At 38.3% G+C, this 22375-nt stretch overlaps 1 protein-coding gene across 3 annotated transcripts in view; it reads right to left on the bottom strand.

Annotated features, from left to right (window-relative positions):
- Positions 1 to 2831: 2831 nt before the first annotated feature.
- Positions 2832 to 22375, bottom strand: part of LOC127786782 (25S rRNA (cytosine-C(5))-methyltransferase NSUN5) — a 47602-nt gene continuing 28058 nt past the window's right edge. The window contains exons 5-13 of one of the 3 annotated variants that reach the window (XM_052314436.1): positions 11861 to 11946; positions 8832 to 8930; positions 8625 to 8678; positions 8372 to 8516; positions 7247 to 7308; positions 5304 to 5391; positions 4764 to 4838; positions 3612 to 3773; positions 2833 to 3428 (exon numbers count right to left, since the gene is read on the bottom strand). In XM_052314436.1, the coding sequence (XP_052170396.1) occupies positions 3139 to 3428; positions 3612 to 3773; positions 4764 to 4838; positions 5304 to 5391; positions 7247 to 7308; positions 8372 to 8516; positions 8625 to 8678; positions 8832 to 8930; positions 11861 to 11946 (1061 nt within the window). In that variant the 3' untranslated portion in view covers positions 2833 to 3138. Of the gene's footprint in view, positions 3429 to 3611; positions 3774 to 4763; positions 4839 to 5303; positions 5392 to 7246; positions 7309 to 8357; positions 8517 to 8624; positions 8679 to 8831; positions 8931 to 11860; positions 11947 to 22375 lie in introns of all 3 variants that reach the window. The other 2 variants (XM_052314437.1, XM_052314438.1) reach the window with 2 other exon arrangements.

The following is a 22375-nucleotide window of genomic DNA, read 5'->3' as shown; positions in this document are numbered from 1 at the left end:
CTTTCCCTTCGTTCATGTTTTAGATATTACACATTGGCCCGAAACTTTGATAAATTCCATGTTGACCCCATAATTTTCAAAACTACCTTTGATATTAAATATTGGGTATTACATTTATGACTATGAGGTTTTACCTCATGTTGTAGATGTTGCAAGTCTAGAAGCAAGCAGGGATGGCATAGGGAGGATGAGGTGGCAACTAGCATTGTTGCCTGGGATGTTTGTTGTATACTTTCATGTAATTGTATGTGGTGTATTCATGTATGTAATCATGTAATTGTTGTTAAGCGTTAAATGTATCTAGTTGTTGTTTTCATCGTAGTATGAGAGGTGTTTGTGAGATTGCTTGTTGTATATGGCTTTAGTTGGTAGAGCTGAGTTTCGGATCAGGTAGGATCAAAAGGTATGTTCCCATAAATCCCAAGTACTCAGTGGATGTTTGATGTGCTAGCTTTATACCTGGGTCACCTTTGGCTTGCTGTGAGGCGAGCTGAAGAAAGGTAAAGTTCACTCGGGTTTCAATCTCGTTCCGCTGTGTTTCCTTATCTATGTTTGGGACTGATTCTTCCAGTGGAACGAAAGGAAGGACGAAGCCTAATGCCCACCTAGGGCCTTTCCTATTGAAACACAGTCCAACCCTTTAGTTATTTGTTTGTCGAGTGAGTAATATGATTGATTATTCACCAGTAGCGCCCATAAGTGGGAGCGGGTCATTATAGTGAATTGTAGTGATTTAAAGAACATGTGGGATCTACAAATAATGTGTTTAGATATATGTGCAGAATGAATTGTAGATAGGCTTGGCAGCCAAGGAAGTCGTGCATATAAAAATTCCCATCGTGAAATAAAAGTATGGTGAAATTGCAAGGTTCATTAGATAAGATTATAGTAGTTCAAGTGTGTCCCTTAGAGTGCTCCAATGTTATTTTTGAGAAAGAAAGGTATGCGTTTATGGATGTATATAGATTATTGTGCTTGAATAGAATGACCATAAGGAATAAATACCCTTTTACATCTAAGTAGTGATTTGTTTAAAACTGGTTGCAAGGGGTTGGGATATGTGCTGAAGAACTAGAAAGAGGTATTTGGATTCAAAAGGAAGATCCAGAAGATGAAGGTCAGGGGTATTTATACCTCTCAAAGGACTGGGACACTTGGCTAGCCAAGGCATGTGACACAACTCTTCAGGTAAAGGTGTCTAACTATCCTTGAATTTGGCTTCAGGAAAACCTTAGTAGGCCAAGTCTTCGAGGAAGATAGTCCTTGAAAGGTCTTCGGAATACTACCTAGGCCTTCGGGGAAGCTAGTCCCTAAAAGATCTTTGAAAGGTTGCCAAGGTCTTCGAGGAACGAGGCCCCTGAAGACCATTCCGGAAGAAGGCATTCTCCCAAGCCTCAACTGACTTCTCTTGGGGAACTTTCATGGAGGCCTTCTGAAAGAAATCTTGTAGATGGTATGTTACAACAAGAGCATATATAAAACAATAGTACAATAAAGGGAAAAGGAAGCGAGATGGAAACCAATTTATAAAGGCTTTGCTTATCAACCAAGTCTATGTCTTGTATCTTTTTGAATTTCACAATTTGAGTGTCAATTTCACTATGAAAACAATTCCTCTAGCTTAGATGCTAGATCACCTTACAATCCCCTATCTTAGATAGGCGTTAGTCAATGTCTCTTACCTGAGCAAGTCCCTGTAATTTGTTGATACTATATAACCTTTCTTCCTATGGTTTGTAGGTGCTATAAAACCTTAGAATTCCATATCTTTAATAAGTTCTAGTGAACCTCTCTTTTTACACACTACAAGAAAGATAAATACTTGTTGGCAGATACAATTAAAGTAAAATAAGTCAAATTCCTCCATTTCACCTTCAATAACGAAAACTAGGAGGGTGGTCTTGTGCAAATAGAAAAAAAAAAAAAAAAATTGAAGTAAAGTTTTATTGGGTGGTGCTTGAAAGTAGTAGTCTAGTTTTTGTTTTTGGGGTAATATTTTCACAAATTAGACTCGAATTATTATTTTTAGGTAAAATGATTAATTTTTATAGAAAATATATTCATTGATGTTATGTAGAGTTGATGCAGTGCCTAAAACAATCTCTATCAATATCCTTTGTTTCATGTAATTCCTAAGACTTCATACACTTCACTCGACTCTAATTTATTGTTTTCCTTTCCCTTTGTATTGCTTTATCTAGCATATGATATGATTATATGTATATATATCTTTTTGCCCACCTCTTGCGGCATGGGCATGTATTCGAGTTTTCTAGACTATTTTGCCTTTTATTTTGTACCTTTTTGCTTGTAACTTTTTGGTTTAGGCCTTTGCTCATAACAATATTGTTAACATATAGGTTTTTGTTTTTAACCAAAAATTTTATTAAGATTAATTAGGAAGTAGAAAATACAAGTTAGGCACATAAGTCAGGAGACATCCCAAAAGTTCGGATTCTTTTCGAATAGCCTCAAATTTTCAAAAAGCTACAAGTGTAGATAGGCATTCATCCAGTTTGTCATCTATATTTGAATTTCCTATAAAATAAATAGCTCTTGGATAATAATATAGTTTTGGGGTTGTGTTTCTTTCTACAAGCTGTGTAAACCTTCCATTTCATATTTGGAGTTTCTTCCAGCCTTAACCACCCCCCCCCCATCCCCTAAATCCCATATTCCTGAATAACGACACAATATGAAGATTAGAGGTTAAGCTCACTAGGTGTCGATGCGATTTGTTAATTGTCCAAAATAAAAAAGAAGTAAACTTCTAGGTGAGTTAAGTTTCATAATTTAACTCTAAACATGCAATGCAATGCAATGAATGAATAAATGAAACAAATTTATTTCCCCCAGCTGTATTATTTATTATGGGAAATCCTTCCCAGAGGGCAGGGCTAAACAGCCTAAGCCAAACAGTAAAACCAAAATTGTTTTGTTCGGCATCAATGCCTTTGCATAGAGATTTAGAACAGATATCCCAAAAAGATATAAAATACAAGTGATTTAAGGGGGGAAAAAAAATTAACATGTAACAGCGTCTACTTCCTAAGAAATTAGTCTATTGGTCATGGAGGTCCATCCAACAATAAGATTGATATGCATTAACTAAAAGGATCCGATCCAAATCAAGCACTTTCATTGTGAAACGAATTTCATTAGATTTCTGTAGCATTGCTTTCTCTGAGCAGCCCCTTTTGGGGCAGGATGTTGAGGCCACAGCCACATTTTGGTCATGGTGATGAATGGACGAGGCACTGCAAATCTTGTCCTGCTACAGTTCTTACAGAAGGATTTCTTCGTGGAAAGAGCTTCACTAGATGTGCTTCTGCCATGTTCCACTGCCATTTCAGTGACCTTCCTGACAAATAGGGCGATGAAGAAGCCTTCATTGTCCTCAACCAGATCAGTCCGAAGCAAATGCGAAGCTGGAATACAGGGGGGCAAAACAAAAGATAATTATTTATATATATATATATATATGCTTTTAAAACCATCAAACAGATGGAGAGAATGAGACGGTTCAAATTTAACTGCTCTGCTTAAAATATTAAGTAATCATATATATCTAATCTAGAGAGCAACATCAATATCTCGGGACTAGCACTTACATCCTTCAAATACAGGGCGACCGCGTCGAGGCCAGTGGGGAAATGGAGTTGCTAGTTGAAAATGAAAAGATGAGGCAAGAGGCAGGATGGAGTTAATAACATCTTCATTCTCAATTTGGTGGATGGAGCATGTGCTGTAAACGACCCTCTCAACTGCCGGGACTGAAACCAAAAATCAAATATGTATTGCACAATCTTTGATATATGCAATTTATTTACTTTCTGGCAACATTATAAAGTCATATGACAAAAATCTTATATGCATTGGAAGCATGTTTAACTAGACAATCAGGCTAACATCTCTTCATTCTTTCTGTTTTTTTATTTGCCTTTTTGTCTCGACACATAAAAGATGAGTACATTAAGAAGTATTGTCACATGTAGCCCAGTTACAAAGTGACTGATAATGAATCGACAGTTGTACAATCCTTGAACCTCCATATCTTCACAAAGTAATGATTTTGTTGGGACTACTGCTTCCTAAGCAATTATACAAAATAGAACAGGTAAAAAAAACAAACTTTTTTGAGTCTAAATGAAGAATGCTGTACCCTGTAATGTTCTATTCCTCTCACCAAATCAATGAAGATAAGCAAATAAGGTGCAACATTTTAGAACCCATTAAGTTTGCTAACAAGAGATGAGTGAGGATATGATAAATTGATTGCCCATTCTGCTTAAGCTCAGCAACCAAAACTAAGAAAATTTCCTAATTGAACTGTAAATGGTCAAAATCTTCTCATGTACCAGTACCAGAAACCAAAGTAAATAAGCCTTAGTAGGTCCTCCACAAGCCCAGGTTTTCCTTCATGGAAAGTCATCTTTTTACCATCAAAAAACATCTCTAGACCAAAATTGCCATCATGATGAGAATTAAAACAACGAGAGCTTATTGTATCCAGTATTCAACTCCTCCCACTGAACAAACTGTCTCTGAAAGCTCCTCAAATTCACCAACACTTCCCAAATGTCTTCTAACCTCACTTCCTACCAACATCACGTTGAAAATGAAACTTATATCCAAACCAATTAATTTTATCAATTGTCAAAGAGAATTTTGAATCAAATTATTGACAGTTATCTAAACCCCATGGTCAAGGTAGAAATATCAGGAATAGTCTCAGATTAAACTTGTGCAATAATGAAACTTACAATATAAAGCATGTGCCAGAGCCTTTTTTTGGAAAGCATGGAGCTTCTTCAACCGATCAATGTCACCAGCATTTCCTATGTATTGCATTTTGGCAAAAGAGATCAATCACAGAAAACATTATCATATACGCTACTTTTTTTTATAGAAAAAGAAACAAACCAACACTTCGGGGCTAAAGGGATCAACCTCTCCGGCACAAAAAATTATAAACTCAGCAGAAATCTCTTAAGGAATTTGACATGCAATTTATATTATGAAGAGGGCAACATGAAAACCATGGTACTTTTCTAGCTCTTCTTAAAACTAACATATAAGTTGGAAGAATGAAATTCATGTAAAATCGAAAATAAAAGGATATCCCCTAATTTGGAAGATTATTAGATTACATTTCTTGAAGCCCAAAGAAATTATGTACTTTATGTGATGTATGGGAAGAGCAATGGCAACTAAACTAAGTTGGAGAGCTAGAGACTGTAAAGAAATGCAAGCATGAACAGGGATATGACAAACTCAAAAAAGGGTAAGAGGTTAAAATTCACCTGTGTCATGTGATGGGAGAAGATGATCTAGTCTAACAGCAGCAGTCCCAGATCCAGAACATGAAGGATCCAAGAGAATAGCACGAACCTACAAAAATAACATAATTGTCGTCAAATACATGCCATTGAAAAGACTAAAATAAAAAATTAGGAACATAAAATTGTCTCAATCTCCACTATAGAAACTTTAGTCAATAAGTTTTAATCCTAAATACATGGTTTGGGATCTGCTCGCCATCTCAGCTCTATTCAAGACTACTTCCTTTCAGAAACCAAGCTGAAAATAAATTTTACAATGCAGTATCAGTCATAAGAGAACACATGCCTTTCAAAGCCATGAAACTGACAAAAGGAACAATCAGTCACTACAAATTCTAAGCCACATTTGACAACTCTAGGTGCTATTCTTTCAATTTCTTTCTACAATCTGTCATCGATTATTCTTTCAATTAATTGTGGAGTACTCAACCATCCATCAATATGTCAAAGAACTCCTTTATTTCCCCTTTGATGGTCCTCTGTTGCACTCAAACCTAACAAATCAGATTTGTAATGCCAACAATTTGTACAGGGATGCTTAGGGCTTGTTCTCTTTGTCGTTTTTGAGTCATTTTCTATTTTCAGTTTTTCAAAACAGTGAAAACATGTTCTCTTTGTTATTTTCAAAAATGCATTTTTTAAAACAAGAAAATTTTTTGTAAAGAAAATCCAAAACAGCAAAAAACCGTTTTGGCTGTTTTCAGCCAAAACACAAAAAACGGTTGCTGCCTCTTCTCTCTCCCTTCTCTCTTCCAGATCCGACGAGCTCCCTCCCTTATCTCTCCTCTCTTGCTGCCTCTTCTCTCTCCCTTCTCTCTTCCTTGCTTCCTCCCTCTCTTCCTTCTTCGCCGGTGACGCACCTACCATGGCCATTTCCGCCGCGAGCCGCAATCTCACTCTTCCTTTTCTCTTCCAGATCAAAGTCCTCTCTCTTCCTCTCTCTCTCTCTCTCCCTCTCCCTTGTTGGCCAACAACACGCCTGCCATGGCCATCACAGCCGCAATCCGTCACCGCCACGACCAGCAAACCAGATCCGCCTCATCTCACCTTCGTCATTTCAGCAACTCCGTCGTGCCTCGCCTTCATCTATGCCCATCGTTGTAGCAACCCAGATTCGTCGTTCGCCTACGTCGTCGATCACTTCCTCCTATGGCTCTTCCTCTTTAGGTTGAAGCCCTCTGCCATTTCTTCCTTCCGCCACCGTCTCTGCCATTTCTTCCTTCCTTCACCACCTCACACGCCCTTTGCCATTTCTTCTCTCTTCCTTCCTTCATTGCCCCCACACGCCCATTGAATGATATTTTTTTTATTAATTTTTTCTTTTCAATGATATTTTTAAAATTTTAAATAAATTAATATTTTTTTATTTTATAATTTATAATTTTTTTTAATATTTATGTTGTGGTAATCTAAATGTGTAGATAATTTTAATTTGTAGAAAAAAAATATTATAAAATTAATAGTTGAGTTAAATTAAAAATGATTTTAGAAAGTAATTTGTAATTTTAATACATTATATATGATTAAATTATTAGTTATCTCTAATATTATATTTTAAATTTTTTAAATTAAATTTATAACTTATTAATAAATATTTATAATTTACTTTGAATCAAATTTTTTAAATAAAATATCATAAAATAACATTTTACAAAATTTCAAAATAAACGCATTTTACAGTTTTCTAATTTGAGAAATAATTTTTCAAAATGACAAAAAGAACATGTTTTTAAAAATCTCAAAACAGACACTCAAAACACAAAACTGAAAATGAATTCAAAACTTAAAACTGAAAATTAAAACACAAAGAGAACACCACCTTAATTCCTCAGTTCATTTTGACAATTTAGAACTGCCATCCAGGGAACAGTAACTTTTATCATGAAAATGCAATCAATAGTTACCTTGGCATATTTAGGCTCTTTTGGATCCAAGTTCAAGAAGTCTTCATGTAGAACTTCCACGTCTAGGAACCAGGTTAAGTCCACTTACATAACCATCAAAACTGATATAGACAAGTTATGAATAGTCAGAGACCATCCTTTAAAAGGTGCTAAAGATGATAAATGGAAATCTTCCTAGTACAATGATGTGCTCCGGTAACTGAAGGAACATGTGCAGGTAGAGATGGCAATATGGATTTTGGCATGGGATTTGGCAATTTGAAAAGGTGAAAATGTCAACTGGCATGATACCGTGAAAGATTATATTTTATCATATATGACAAGATATAATGCCCAACCACACAGAAAATGTCATTCATCCATGAATTTAAATATCATTCACAAACAAAAGTGACTGATACACCACAAATATAAAAAGAATTTAAGTCCAATTGATAACTCATGCAGAAAAGGGTAAGCGCTGGTGGCAATAGTAAAAAGTTGCTCCTTTGTAACTAAAAAGTTCACAGGTTCAAACTGTGAAAACAACTTCTTTGCAAAGCAAGGGCAAGGTTGCATACAAAAATGACCCCCTTCCAACCCTCAAAAAGCAGGAAGCCTAGATCCCAATAACTCATACATCAAAAAAACAAATAATTTCTTAGCACAAAGAAAAAAAAGTTACATGTCAAATAAGATCACCATCGCCATTTAGTAATCATATATGTTCATAAAGAACACCCAAAAAATACAAAAAAATAGAATAATAGTAAGCATGCCCAATTTTGATTGCTCTGCTAAGGCATCACAGTAGGCACATCTAAACGTCTTTTGATGGTTCAATGAATATCCACATTTGATATATGAATTAAACAACAAAACCTATTTTATATACCAGTATGGCAGATTGGCCATTTTTTTTTTTTTTTTTTGCTCAGTATTGGCAACCTTTCAGTGCATGCAAATATCTGCATTACCAAACAACAACAAATGTACATATGAAGCTGGTTTTTGATTCTGTAACTGTCAGCAAGCAAAAAGCAAGTATGCCAAATATGCAACTAATACAGATAGATGGTGTTACTTTAAAAGAAAATAGGTAGATGAACAGAAATTTATGGGACAAGATTACCACTGAAAGGATACTAGTAGTGCCAGCCAACTTAATGGTGTCCTTCAACCGCTGAATCCTTTCCTTGTTAAGTTCACAAGCAATAATTTTACCCTTTCCTCTCATAAGAGCAGCAAGGTGTACAGTTTTATTCCCTGGTGCTGCGCAAGCATCTAGAACCTTCATCACAAGAAAGCAATCATGTTTTAAGCAATTGCAAAGAATAAAAACATTAATATGAACTCAAGTTGTTCGTCCCTGCAAAAACATAAGGTGTGCAAAACTGACCTCCCATCCTGCTTCAGGCTGAAGGGCCACAGCAGCCATACAACTTGCCTTACCCTAAGGAAAGAAAATCATCATTGAGAAATATTATGAGGAAAAAGTAATGAGAAAGTGCAAACACTTCCAATAAGCTTAGACTCCATAGAAAAGAATCTAGAATACATCATGGGGGGATTTAACAAGTAATGTAAAACAAGCAAGCATTCTTACTTGCAGAAAGACACTGCCATTAACAACCAATGGATGACTGTGCAAATCAACAGCTGGAGGGAGCACCAACAAATCAGGAACTACATCATCCCTGTGAACCTATTCAATGCATTAATTGTAAAATCATAGGGGAAAAAGAGACCATGAAAGTCATGCGTTCAGGAAAGAGTAAGTAATTAGAAACAATCAAACATGGGAAAACAGACATGCTGGATTGTCACATTTCCAAGGGCAATAATGTAATTGAACAACAATTGTTTGTTAGGAGATATTTTTAATTTTGCTGAGAGCACATGGGTGCTATTTCTAGAATCTGCCTTCAGTTAGACAACCTATAAATAGGCTATAAGTATGTAGAGAAGGATATGATGATATGATATGTTGAATTCAAACTTCTCTCCACACATTTCTCTCTCTCTCGATCTCCCCTGTTTTCCCTCTATTCTCTCTTCCAATTCTGCTCTCTCTCTCCCGAATCCTTCTCAACTTCCTTTCTAAACCCTATCCCAACCCTAGGTTGTGACATTTGGTATCAGAGCCAATCAATCCTTGGCCGTGATTCTTGCAAATTTTAGCAGTTTAACCCCAACGATCTCAGCTACAGCATTGGACTGAGGCAATTCAGGAAGCAGTGATTCCAAGTCAAACTTGAAGGCAGAACAGAGCCAATCATTCCTCGGCTGTGAATTCAGGTGGACATCGGCTACTGAAGCAAATCAGGAAGGTGACTGCAGGAAGCAATTTCCTGCGCTACTGTTGAAAATCAGCGAGTTGATCATAAGTTGTTCTAACAAATCAGGCAATCTAGGCAATCTCAGGAGCAGAGTCAGGTGACGTGTGGCGGTGATTCCAACGATGTTTATTAACTACAACAGAGCCAACTGAAGAAGTCTCTGGACCTGACAGCTGGAGCTCTGGCAATCCTTGTTTGATTGTTGAAGGCAAAGCAGGCCAGGCAAGTTCCTTAGATCAATTCATGGCTCGGATTTGAAGGTGAAGCAGCAACCAACTATTCGACTTAGGGTGGAGCAAGAGGTTGATTCTCAGCGATGATTTCCAATGTTCCCCAGCTATTAATTCCTGACAGAACTCGACCATTGCTCCCTGATGCTTCTCTGTGGTTAATTTCCAATCAGTCCTTGGCTGTGAGTCAAGCGATCTGCAGGCGACCTTCAGGCTTAGGACAGATTCAGGTGGAGGCGAGTTACTATCGAGAAGAATGGGCCACAATCAGAAGAAGGACTCAAGGAAGAACGTGCTGCAACAAGAAAAGAAATCCAGGAAGGATGCAATCAACTCGTTGACCTCAAACACAAGCTGGATGACTTTCTAATTTTATTTTCACATAAGTTCCAGATTAGTATTCCAGCTGAATGTTTTTCCAAGGAACATTCTGAGTCCTTAAAAAGAACAGTTTCGAAAGGCAGTTTGTCTGTTCAGAATTTTTCTACTACAGCTGACGAAAGACCTGAATTGGAGCAGACAATCCAGGATCACAAAGAAGGAATGGCAGCTACCGGAGACATTATTCAGGCTCCACTAGGAAAGAAATTTGTTGAAATGAATTTGGTTACAGTTGTCGATAAACCAGAAGAAGAGGTAATAGATCAAGATGTGCCTATTGAGAGGTTTAGGGTTTCTGAAGAACCGGCTAATATTCAGGAATGGAACCTTAAGAGGTCTGGTCCTAAGAATGAAGGTTCTAGGCATACTGCTCCCTTGCTCTTGGCTTTGGAGAGGGCTGAGGAGTCCATGACTTTGGCTAAATAAGGTGTCAAGATGATGACGACAATTCCAGCAGGAAAATATCACACTGTTGTTATAAATATGTTTGATTGCGAGCAATATGACAATCTTGCTGTCATTTTAGCTGGAGCAGACCAGTTTCTGGTGCTGGTCCTAGCAGAGGAAGAGCAAGAGAACAGGAACATAAAAGAAAAGAGGAAAAAGCCTAGAAGGAGAAAGAAAGAAAGAATAAAATAGATAGAGAAAGCTGGGATTGGATGAATAACAATAGCTCAATGGTAATAAGTTTCTTGAGGACAAGAAACCTTTCAAGGACGTTCCCAAGGGAAATAGAGGGGACAATAATGTAATTGAGATACTATTGTTTGTTAGGAGATATTTTTAATTCTTTTGAGAGCACATGGGTGTTGTTTCTAGAATCTGCTTTCAATTAGACAGCCTATAAATAGGCTATAAGTATGTAGAGCAGGATATTATGAAATGAAATATTGAATTCAAACTTCTCTCCTTACATTTCTCTCTCTCTCTCTATCTCCCTTGTTTTTCCTCTATTCTCTCTGTTTCTGCTCAGTCTCTCCCTCCAATTCTGCTCTCTCCTGAATTCTTCTCAATTTCCTTTCTAAACCCTAGCCCAACCATAGGTTGTGACATGGATGCACAAAGACAACTATGAAAACTTAACACCACCAACATTCAGTGGTATCACATTTATGTTAACTAATTTACTCAAGTTGACATCATTACCTACTTTAAGTTTTTACTACTTTTTTAGCTGTAAAATGATTACAGCTATTGCAAGATAAAAACAGTAAGTCACCCACGTTGAAACAGCCATTACTAGAATTTAGAGGGAACAAATTCTCAGGGGAAAAAAATATAAGTGAGCCAGTAGAGGGAGGAGATATAGTGTTCTGTTGGCATTCTTGTATATTGAACTGTTCTCAATTCAAAGAGTTTGAAAATATCTATAACTGTTGCTGTGATATCAAGTATTATATTCATCTAATTGCCATCTATCACTTCTTATGGTTGTACAGAAATGTAACTGCCACTGTTTGAAGATAAGGTAGGGTGCATATAATTCACCTAAACCCAGCCTTTGTGCCTAAATATCTTCTAGACTTCATTTTTGCTTTTACCATGTAGTGTCAGTATCTTCTGAGACACAAAGGTAGCAAGTTTGCTATGAGCTGCAACCTACTGAAGGCTACAAAGTCAAAAGAATAACAGAGGTGCTATCCACTAAAATAGAATAATATTACAATTTGGATGGGAGAAATTACCGTGTGTTCTTTCCCCAGTTCATGCAACGCGGTCTCTGTATCAATTTTCAGAGTGTTAACACGGACAAACCTAGGCTTTTTCATATCTGCAATAGAAATTTGATGGCCTTTTAAGCATTTACCTCAACCACATGGAGTATACTTGTTTAAGTGAATTCCAATATCAAAACAAACTACATTTGGATTCCATAATTTGTGGGAGACAAGAAAACCAATATGGAGTAGGAGATTGCAACTCGCACCAAATCACATGAGCATAAAGTTGATTTAACATGCTACCATAGGTAAACCATCCTGACACTTCTTTAGATTGCAAGATCACTTTTTCATTTTCTTTTTCAATGTGCATTTGCCAAAGTTGGGAGTCATTTGTTGGTTTTAAAGAACCTATTAGCTCATTTTGCATGTATGTGTGCTTAATTTTTTATCAGCCCAAGCTCAATAGAGAATGGTTGCTTTAGATTGTTGACGGACACGAAACACTTTTTCAAAATTCAACATTGATCTTGAATCTTGATAAAATTTGAATAAATGCTACTGATTGGGCAGTTTGTTGCATCAATCCTTGAAAAGACCCAATTGTGGTGGAAATGGAGAGAGGTTTCCATAGTCTGGTTTGGTGCATAAACTTAAGTTAGCAACTTGGAGCATATGAGCACTTGCAGCTAACAAAATGAAGTTAGCAAAGGATAGACTACAACAGAAGTAAATATAGCATATCTATAGCAACTATTGGCTAGGGGGGAAACAACAATATATCCAACCTTTATCCCACTATATGGGGTTGGCTACATGAATTCTAGACTTCCATGTATTTCTGTCTTTTGTCATATCTTCATTGAGGTCCATACACTTCATATCAAACTTTAATGTCTCTCCCAAAGTCTTCTTGGGTCTGCCTCTACCTCTTTTTTTGACCAATTATTCCATTTCATCAACTCTGCTCACAGAAATTTCTCTTGGTCTCCTTCTCACATGACCAAACCATCTTAGTCTAGTCTCTCTCATCTTCTCCTCTATTGGCACTACTACTTTATCACGAATAACTTTATTTCTAATTTTATCTTTTTTTGTATGGCCGCATATCCATCTTAACATCCTCATCTCCGCTACGCTCGTCTTTTGTTCATGCTGGTATTTGACTGCCTAACATTCTGAGCCGTACAACAAGACTAGTCTTATAGCTGTCCTATAGAATTTTCCTTTCAGTTTTAATGGGATTTTACCATCACATAACACCGCCGATACATTTCTCCATTTTAGCCAACCTACCTTAATTCTATGTGTGACATATTCGTGAATTTTTCCATCTTTTTGAATCACTGATCCCAAATATCGAAAGTGATCTTTTCTTTATAAGATTTGGTCTTCCAATTTTATTATAACACCATCCACTCTTGTATTCTTACTAAATTTACATTCCATATATTCTGTTTTCTTTCTGCTTAATTTAAATCCCTTAGATTCTATATTGTTTCACTCCTTTTGTTTCATCCACCAACACTATGTCGTCTGCAAATAGCATACACCATGGTACCTCTGTCTAAATATCTTTAGTGAGTTCATCCATTACTAAAGCAAATAAGTATGGACTTAGTGCAGAACCTTGATGCAATCCTATTGTAATTTTAAACGGTTCAGTATCCCCTCCGCATGTTCTGACCCTTATCTCTGCACCGTGATACATGTCCTTAAGGACTTGTATATAAGCTATTCGGACTCATTTCTTCTCTAAAACCCTCCATAATACTTCTCTAGAGACCATATCATAGGCCTTTTCTAAATCTATAAACACCATATGTAGGTCCTTCTAATGATCCTGATACCTTTCCATTAGGCGCCTCAATAGGTATATAGCTTCCATTGTTGACCTACCAGGCATGAAACCAAACTGATTTTCCGAGACTTCTGTTTCTTTTCTAAGTCTCTGCTCTATTACTCTCTCCCAGAGTTTCATGATATGGCTCATTAACTTAATTCTTCTGTAATTTTCACAGTTTTGAACATCTCCTTTGTTCTTATATATAGGGACCAAAGTACTCTTCCTCCACTCATCTGGCATCTTTTTTGATTTAAGGATCGCGTTAAATAATTTCGTTAGCCAGGAGATGCCCTCTTCTCCCATGCATTTCCATGCTTCTATTGGTATATTATTCAGTCCCACCGCCTTATGATTTTTCATCTTTTTTAATGCTTGTCTTATTTCAGTTGAACTTATGCGTCGATAAAATATATAAGTTCACATTCCCTTCGGAGTTACTAAGATGTCCCAACCTAACTCTTGTGTTGCCATCATCATTGAATAATTTTGTGAAATACTCCTTCTATCTCTCCTTAATCGCTCCCTCATTCACTAATACATTTTGATTTTCATCTTTTATGCATTTCACTTGATTTAAATCCCTTGTTTTTCTTTCTCTTCCTTTAGCTAGTTTATATATATCCCTTTCTCCATCTTTTGTATCAAGTCGTTTATATAGATTCTCATATACTTTTGATCTTGCTTCACTAACAGCTCTTTTTGCTGCATTTTTTTATTCTTTATAATTTTTTCGATTTTCTTCATTGTTGCACTGATATACAGCCTTATAGCAATTTTTCTTATTTTTAATTTTCAATTGTATCTCTTCATTCCACCACCAAGACTCCTTAAGGTTAGGGGCTCTACCATTTGTCTCTCCAAGCACTACCTTTGTTGTGTTTCTAGGGGGGAAACAAACTAGATAAAAAAAATTAACATAAGGCTAACTATAATGGTACCGATAAACATGTGATTATGGATAGAACTATATTACATAGACATACAAGACATAAGGTGATTATGAATAAGGAATTGGATAAATGTTATTAATCAAACATGTATAATGACATAATTGTCATTAATATTCAATAATTAGAGGGAATGCTACTCAATTAGAACAAACTAACGCATTAAGACAATTTTGGGAGAATAAGGATAAATTTACACAAGAAATTCTTAAGTATAATTATTTACTTGAATATATATATATATATTTCATAGTCGAAAAGATGATGCAAGATACAAGATGGTACATAATGCAAAGGCAATTATCAACTTTACACTGTCCTAAAAAGAGAGTCAAGAATCTACCAAGGCTTTGTTTGGCAATCATTTTTTCACAAACAAACCTGGCTTAACCAAGCAGGAGGAGGAAAAAATGACTCAAAAAAAAAAAACCTGGAATAGTGATTGGTAACAGCAAAAAAACTAGGTTTCGTTAGTCATTTGTAGTCTTGCATAAGCTAGGAAATAACAACAATAACTTAGAATAAGTTGAATGTTATATCCTCTTACATCCTGGAAAAGAAGATATACAAAATCATGAAATGCATCTCTCTTTCTGTAGAATAGAAAAGAACCAAAGAAATTATTTTCATGATTATTGCTTTTAGAGCTTTTTGTACATTCTTAGTCTCTAAAGCTTGTTTTTCCTAAGCAAAAAAGTTGTCTTGCAAATACTTTTATCATTTCACCTAACAAAAAATAATAATAATTTTATCATTTCTGAAGCACAAAACGCTAGCAAAAAAGACCTAGTTCTAAATGGAGCCTATCTTTAAAAATGAATCGAGTATGTGTTAATTAGGCTTTTTCTCAACTAAAAGAATAGGCAAGCTAACATGCAAAGACTGTAGGATTCTAAGATGAAGGAGATTTTACGGTCCTAAAATAACCCAAATAATTGTATATGTAGAAATGAAAATATATATACATATAGATATGGGTGTGGAAAATGAGAGATCATTGCTGAAGTATTTGGTGGTGAAATTTGAAAGAAACAGAGTGTGATGCATTCAAGATTAATGAACTGTTATCTTATAAAATGAATAATAATTTTATCATTTCTGAAGCACAAAACGCTAGCAAAAAAGACCTAGTTCTAAATGGAGCCTATCTTTAAAAATGAATCGAGTATGTGTTAATTAGGCTTTTTCTCAACTAAAAGAATAGGCAAGCTAACATGCAAAGACTGTAGGATTCTAAGATGAAGGAGATTTTACGGTCCTAAAATAACCCAAATAATTGTATATGTAGAAATGAAAATATATATACATATAGATATGGGTGTGGAAAATGAGAGATCATTGCTGAAGTATTTGGTGGTGAAATTTGAAAGAAACAGAGTGTGATGCATTCAAGATTAATGAACTGTTATCTTATAAAATGAATAACCATTGAGCTTTAGAAAAATGATGTCAAATCATTTCATTTTAGCATAGTTTAAAATTTTAGAATTTGACAACTAGGTTATATACAGATTTTGTTTCCCCAGGGGATTGAATTAATATGATCTTTTTAGGAATGAATTAATATAATCTTTTTAGGAATGATTTCATTTGATTTAACTGGATGATGATGATTCTATAGTTGAGTTTTCTATAAATCAAGTAATTTCTGAATAGTGTTTCTTAGAGGCCAAATATGTCGAGATATCATATAAATCTGATGTAATCCAGGGATTTAGGAGAATTAAAGTGAATAAAAGAATTTCAAACCATATGTAATGTTATAGCTCATTGATTTTTTTTATGCATTGGGTTTCTTTGAAGGCTATAGTTCAGGATCTCCAAATAAAAAAGGTTATCTGGCTATGGATGGTATGAATGAGAAGTCACTAAATTCTATTTCTTCCTATCGTTCTTCTCTCTCTCTCTCTCTCTCTCTCTCTTTTCTCTCTTCCTTCCTCTCAAATTCGTTTCTGCGACTGCTCTGTTTGAGCAACACCTATTCCAATCCTACTTGGGTTGGAAATCTCGCCATTGTCACACGTGGGTCGTGACAACTTGGTATCAGAGCTCCGATTCTCGGCCGAGAACATTGAACCAATGGCAGACGGGACCAAGATGAAGGGATTGGAGACGCAACTGCAGCAAGTCAGCTCGTCATCGATCGATTTCCACAACCAAGTCGATCAGTTGGAGTTGGGAGCTACAAGGGAGCACGAAGCAATCGTAGCATTGGACCGCAAGGTCAAGAGCTCTATGGAAGGAATGGAATGCAGGCTGGATAGTTCCATTGCGAGACTGCAGTAGGAGTTGGGAGCCCAGATGCAACGATTTACTTTGATGTTCACCGGGCAGCATGCAGTAAGGCTCTCGCCTAATTTCCCTCCCAGGGGAAGAACTGAACCCATTCTAGGGGACCATATAATGAACTGAGGAAGCGACCACCGGGAAAATGAGATTGAACCAGAAGAGGAAATGGAAGGATCAATGAGGAGAAGGAGAGATGACCAAGTTAATCACCAACCACCTGGATTTCCTATGTCTCGAATGGAGATACCAACCTTCGAGGGAGCCAATCCCAGATGGTGGATCAGGAGGTGTGAGAGAGTGTTTGAATGGTATAATATACCTGAGAGGCAGAGGATAACTTTGGCGTCGGCCTACTTTAACGAGATGGTGGACGCATGGTATCAAGGATGTGTGGGAATGGGAAGGATTCACACCTGGGAAAAATTTGCAAAAAAATTGAATGAACGCTTTGGGGAAAGAAGCATGGCAGACGCGGTCGAAGAGTTTAATAAGCTGAAGCAAGTTGGGAGTGTCGAATCCTACCAAAAACGGTTTGAGGAGCTTAAGTCTCTTATGATCCACCATAATCCTCACCTATCTTAAGCTTATTTTGTGTCTAGTTATTTAAGCTGGTTGAATGATGAACTGAGGCTTATGGTAAAAGTATTGAAGCCCAGAACGATCAAGCAGGCATCAGAAAGCACGCGACTACAGGAGATGGTGGTTGAAGCTCTAGTGAAGAAGCAGAAGCAGCAACAGAAAAGCATGGGATTGGGGACGTTTCCTCCGGGGAGTAGGAACCCCACTAGGGAAGCAACCAAGGAGAATGCTGGGACAAGGAATGTGGCTGGAGGAGGATTCCCATCCCATGGTGGCCGATTGGGAGATCAAAGGAGACTGTCGGGGTTGTGCTATAGGTGTGAGGACAAGTATTTCCCTGGACACCAATGTAAGAGACAAATTTTGCTGTTAGAAGGCGATGAGGAAGGGGTGCACGAAGGTGAAGAAGAAGCTGCTGAAGAAGAGTGTGAAGGGGAGCACGATGGAGAGATCTCCATACATGAACTCGAGGGAGTCCCTAACAATAAAATAATTAAGGTTGAAGGGAAGGTGAAGGACTGCAGCCTAATGATCTTGATTGATAGTGGAACCACTCACAGCTTCCTTGATGAAGGAATGGCGGGGAAGTTTAAGTGCAAGTTGGCCAGTACACTACCACTAAGTGTAACTGTGGCCAACGGAAACAGGGTAATAAGCAAGTCAACATGCCAAGGATTATGCTAGGAGATGCAGGGAGAACCATTCGAGGCAGACTTGAGACTGTTGGGCTTAGGGGGTTGTGATGTTGTTTTGGGTGTAGATTGGGTGAAAGAAATTAGTCCTATTAGCTTTGATTTTAATAGGATGGAAGTCTCCTTTGAGAAAGGAGGGAGAAGACTGACTCTGTCAGGAGGAAGGGAAGCAAGAGTATGCAAGATGATAACTGGAAAAAGGCTCCAAAAGGTATTTAAGAACAAGTGGGGAAGGTTAACGCAATTGTTTTCAATTGTGTCAATAGAGGAGGCATCAAGCAGTGCTAGGCCAGGAGAGGCCTATTTCAACATCAAGACTCCAGACACCCCTACGAAACAGGTACAAAACACTGCCTTACTTGATAAATTGCTGATTGAGTTTAATGATCTATTCTAAGAACCAAAAGGACTACCTCCCAACCGAGAGTTTGACCATGTTATCCATCTTAAACCCAACTCGGAGCCTGTTAATGTGAGATCCTACAGATACCCACCCATTCAGAAATCTGTTATAGAAACTATGGTTAGGGAAATGCTGCAACAGTCCATTATTAAACCCAACTATAGCCCCTTTGCTTCTCTGATTTTATTGGTGAGAAAAAAAGATGGTTCATGGCGCTTTTGTGTGGATTACCGCCAACTTAACACCATAACTATCAAAGACAAATTCCCTATACCTTTGGTGGAAGATCTCTTGGATGAACTAAGTCAAGCCAAATTCTTTTCTAAACTTGATCTTCGCTCGGGTTATCATCAAATTAGGATGAAACCCGAAGACACCCCTAAAACAGTCTTTAGAACCCATCATGAACATTTCGAGTTTTTAGTGATACCATTTGGTCTCACTAATGCCCCTGCCACCTTTCAATCACTAATGAACCGAATCTTTAAGCCTTACCTAAGAAAATTTATATTATTTTTCTTCGATGACATACTTATCTATAGCCCCTCTTTTGAAACTCACCTAAAACACCTCAAAACTACCTTTGAGATCCTTAAATCCAATCAGCTCTATATCAAGAGGTCTAAATGTGCTTTTAATCAAAGCCAAGTGGAGTACTTGGGGCATGTGATATCGGAAAATGGAGTTAGCACCGATCAAAGCAAGATAGAGGCAATGTTGAATTGGCCAAAACCCAAATCAGTCCGAGCTTTAAGGGGATTCTTGGGCCTCACAGGTTACTACCGCAGATTTGTCAAAGGATATGAGGTCATTAGCAAGCCATTGACTGGACTCTTGAAGAAGGAAGGGTTTAAGTGGGGTGAAGAAGCTGACATGGCCTTTGAAAGGGTAAAGGAGGCGGTAAGTAGAGTACCCACTTTGGGGCTACCTGATTTTGGCAAACCTTTTGTATTGGAGACAGATGCATGTGCAACCGGCATTGGGGTAGTGTTGATGCAAGAAGGGAGACCGCTGGCCTTTCTTAGCCGTGCACTAGGACCAAGGCATGTGGGGTTAAGCATATATGAGAAGGAGTTCCTGACTGTGTTAATGGTCGTTGATAAATGGCGACATTATTTTAAGGAGGGAGGTTTATAATTAAAACCGACCATGAAAGCTTGAAGTTTTTATTATAACAAAAATTGCACACTCAACTGCAAAAGAAGGGGATGTCCAAGCTTATGGGGTTGGACTATGTGATCCAGTACCGAAAAGGGAAAGAAAATGTGGCGGCCGATGCTTTGTCCAGGTGTCATGAGGTTGGGGAAGTGGACCTTATAACTACAGAAGTTCCTGAGTGGTGCAAGGAAATTATTGACAGCTATGAAGGGAATGCAAGGATTAAACAGATACTGGAAAGAGTTGCTATGGGCAGCAAAGAGGGGGATGGATATAGCTTGGGTGGAGGAGTGTTGAGATACCATGGGAGGATAGTGGTTGGAGATGATGATGTTCTCAAGGAGAGGATACTGCGATCCCTTCATGAGTCAGCCTTAGAAGGGCATTCGGGAGTGCAGAACACCTACTTAAGGGTAAAACAATTGTTTTATTGGCAAGGTCTTAAAGCAGAGGTGAAGAAATTTATCATGGCCTGTGAGGTGTGCAAGCGGTGCAAGAGTGAGACAGTAGCTTATCCTGGGCTTCTACAGCCCTTACCGATTCCGGACCAAGCTTGGGAAAGCATCTCTATGGACTTCATTGAAGGGCTGCCGAAGTCCAAGGGAAGGGACAGCATCTTGGTAGTGGTTGACAGGCTCACAAAGTTCGCATACTTCATAAGGCTAACACATCCTTTTACAGCACAAGAGTGGCTCGTGTCTTCTTGGATCAGGTGGTTAAGGTTCATGGGGTCCCAAAGACTATTATTTCCGACTGAGACAAAGTGTTTACCAGTATTCTATGGCAAGAGCTCATGAAGGCCTTGGGAACGAGGTTGAACATGTCCACAGCTTATCACCCTCAAACGGATAGCCAAACCGAGAGGGTGAATCAAAGCTTGGAATCTTATCTAAGATGCATGAGTTTCTTGCACCCTAAAGAGTGGCATAAGTGGTTGCCAATGGCACAATGGTCGTACAATTCTAACCACCATTCATCACTCAAAATGTCACCATTTGAGGCTCTTTTTGGGTACCTACCTCCCTTAATACCGGCTGTGGGAAATTACTCAACAGTGGCTAAAGTGGAAAATTATTTGCAGCAAAGGAAAAGGGTATTGCAGCAGATAAAAAGGGAGTTGGCATCCGCTCAAAATAGGATGAAACAAATATCTGACCGTAGAAGAAGTGACCGAGAGTTCGAAATGGGTGAGGAAGTCTTCCTAAGGCTACGATAACCTCATCTTAAATCCATTTCGTCCGGGCCTGTATCAAAGCTTAGCCCAAAGTATTTCGAGCCATTCCTATAATTGCCAAGGTTGGCCGGGTGGCTTATCGACTAAAACTCCCAGAGGAGTCTTGCATCCACCCTGTTTTCCATGTTTCGCTATTGAAGAAGTCAGCCGGATCACAGCTGGTGAGTCCTATGCTGCCACAACTACCTAAAGAAGTAAGGAGAATAGTGGAGCCGGAGGTGATATTGGATCGCCGAGTCATCTACAGGCAAGGGTCACCTATCATACAAGTGTTGGTTAAATGGCAAGGCGCAAGAGAGGAAGAGAGCACATGGGAATACCTACCGCAGCTGCTGCAGCAATTTCCCAGATCCGCCAGCCTCCTCAGCCTTCCTTGAGGACAAGAAAGGGCTAACCGGGGGGGGGGGGGGGGGGGATTGTCACGCGTCACTAGCTCTAATACCATATATCACTGCCGATTTAATTTTCTTGCATTAGCTATATTGCTGTAACTTTTATTTCAGTATTTCTTTGTTAGTAGAGTGGACAAATAGAATATTTTGTGCATGTGGCTAGCTGGCTATTTGTTGCAACGGCCAGGCTGGGAATCTGCCCTTGGGCAACCTACATATAGTCAGTTATTTGGCTATGGATGGTATGAACGAGAAGTCACTAAATTCTATTTCTTCCTATCGTTCTTCTCTCTCTCTCTCTCTCTCTCTCTCTCTCTCTCTCTTTTCTCTCTTCCTTCCTCCCAAATTCGTTTCTACGACTGCTCTGTTTGAGCAGCACCTATTCCAATCCTACTCAGGTTGGAAATCTCGCCATTGTCACGCGTGGGTCGTGACATAAACATGCACATAATGGTCCTTGAGGCCCACATAGAAGACACTGGCACCCAAGTCCCTAACAAACCTATCATGAAACCACGAGCCAAAGATAACCTTAGGTCGGTACTCCTGCTTGAAACGGAACGGTATTTCCGTGTGTAATGTCAACCTTAGGTCGGTACTCCCGCCTAAAACAGAGTGATACTTCTGTGCGTGATGCCAACCTCAGGTCGGTACTCCCGCCTAAAATGGTACGGTCCTCTCATCCATGATAATAGCCTCTGATCGGTACTCCTGTCCAAAAGATGTACCTCAAGAAATCAGAGTCACACACGCATAAAACCATGCAATGCAACACATAAGAAATGCAATGGTTTCTGTAGTATAAACGTGATGACAAGGCCCCCATAAACCAAACATCAGCCCATGCTATGCCCACATAGGAACTCACACAGGCAGAATGCTTTAAATGCATATGCTCGCCTAATATACCCAAGTCAGCACTCAACGGCCAACCGAGTTATGTCAATGCACACTTCCCCACACACACAAAGTATGTCCCCCCAATGAATGCAACCCAAC

The sequence above is a fragment of the Diospyros lotus genome, chromosome 12 (assembly GCF_014633365.1).
Source record: "Diospyros lotus cultivar Yz01 chromosome 12, ASM1463336v1, whole genome shotgun sequence".
In the NCBI taxonomy this organism is placed as follows: domain Eukaryota; kingdom Viridiplantae; phylum Streptophyta; class Magnoliopsida; order Ericales; family Ebenaceae; genus Diospyros; species Diospyros lotus.
This window is presented reverse-complemented; position numbering and strand designations above follow the sequence as displayed.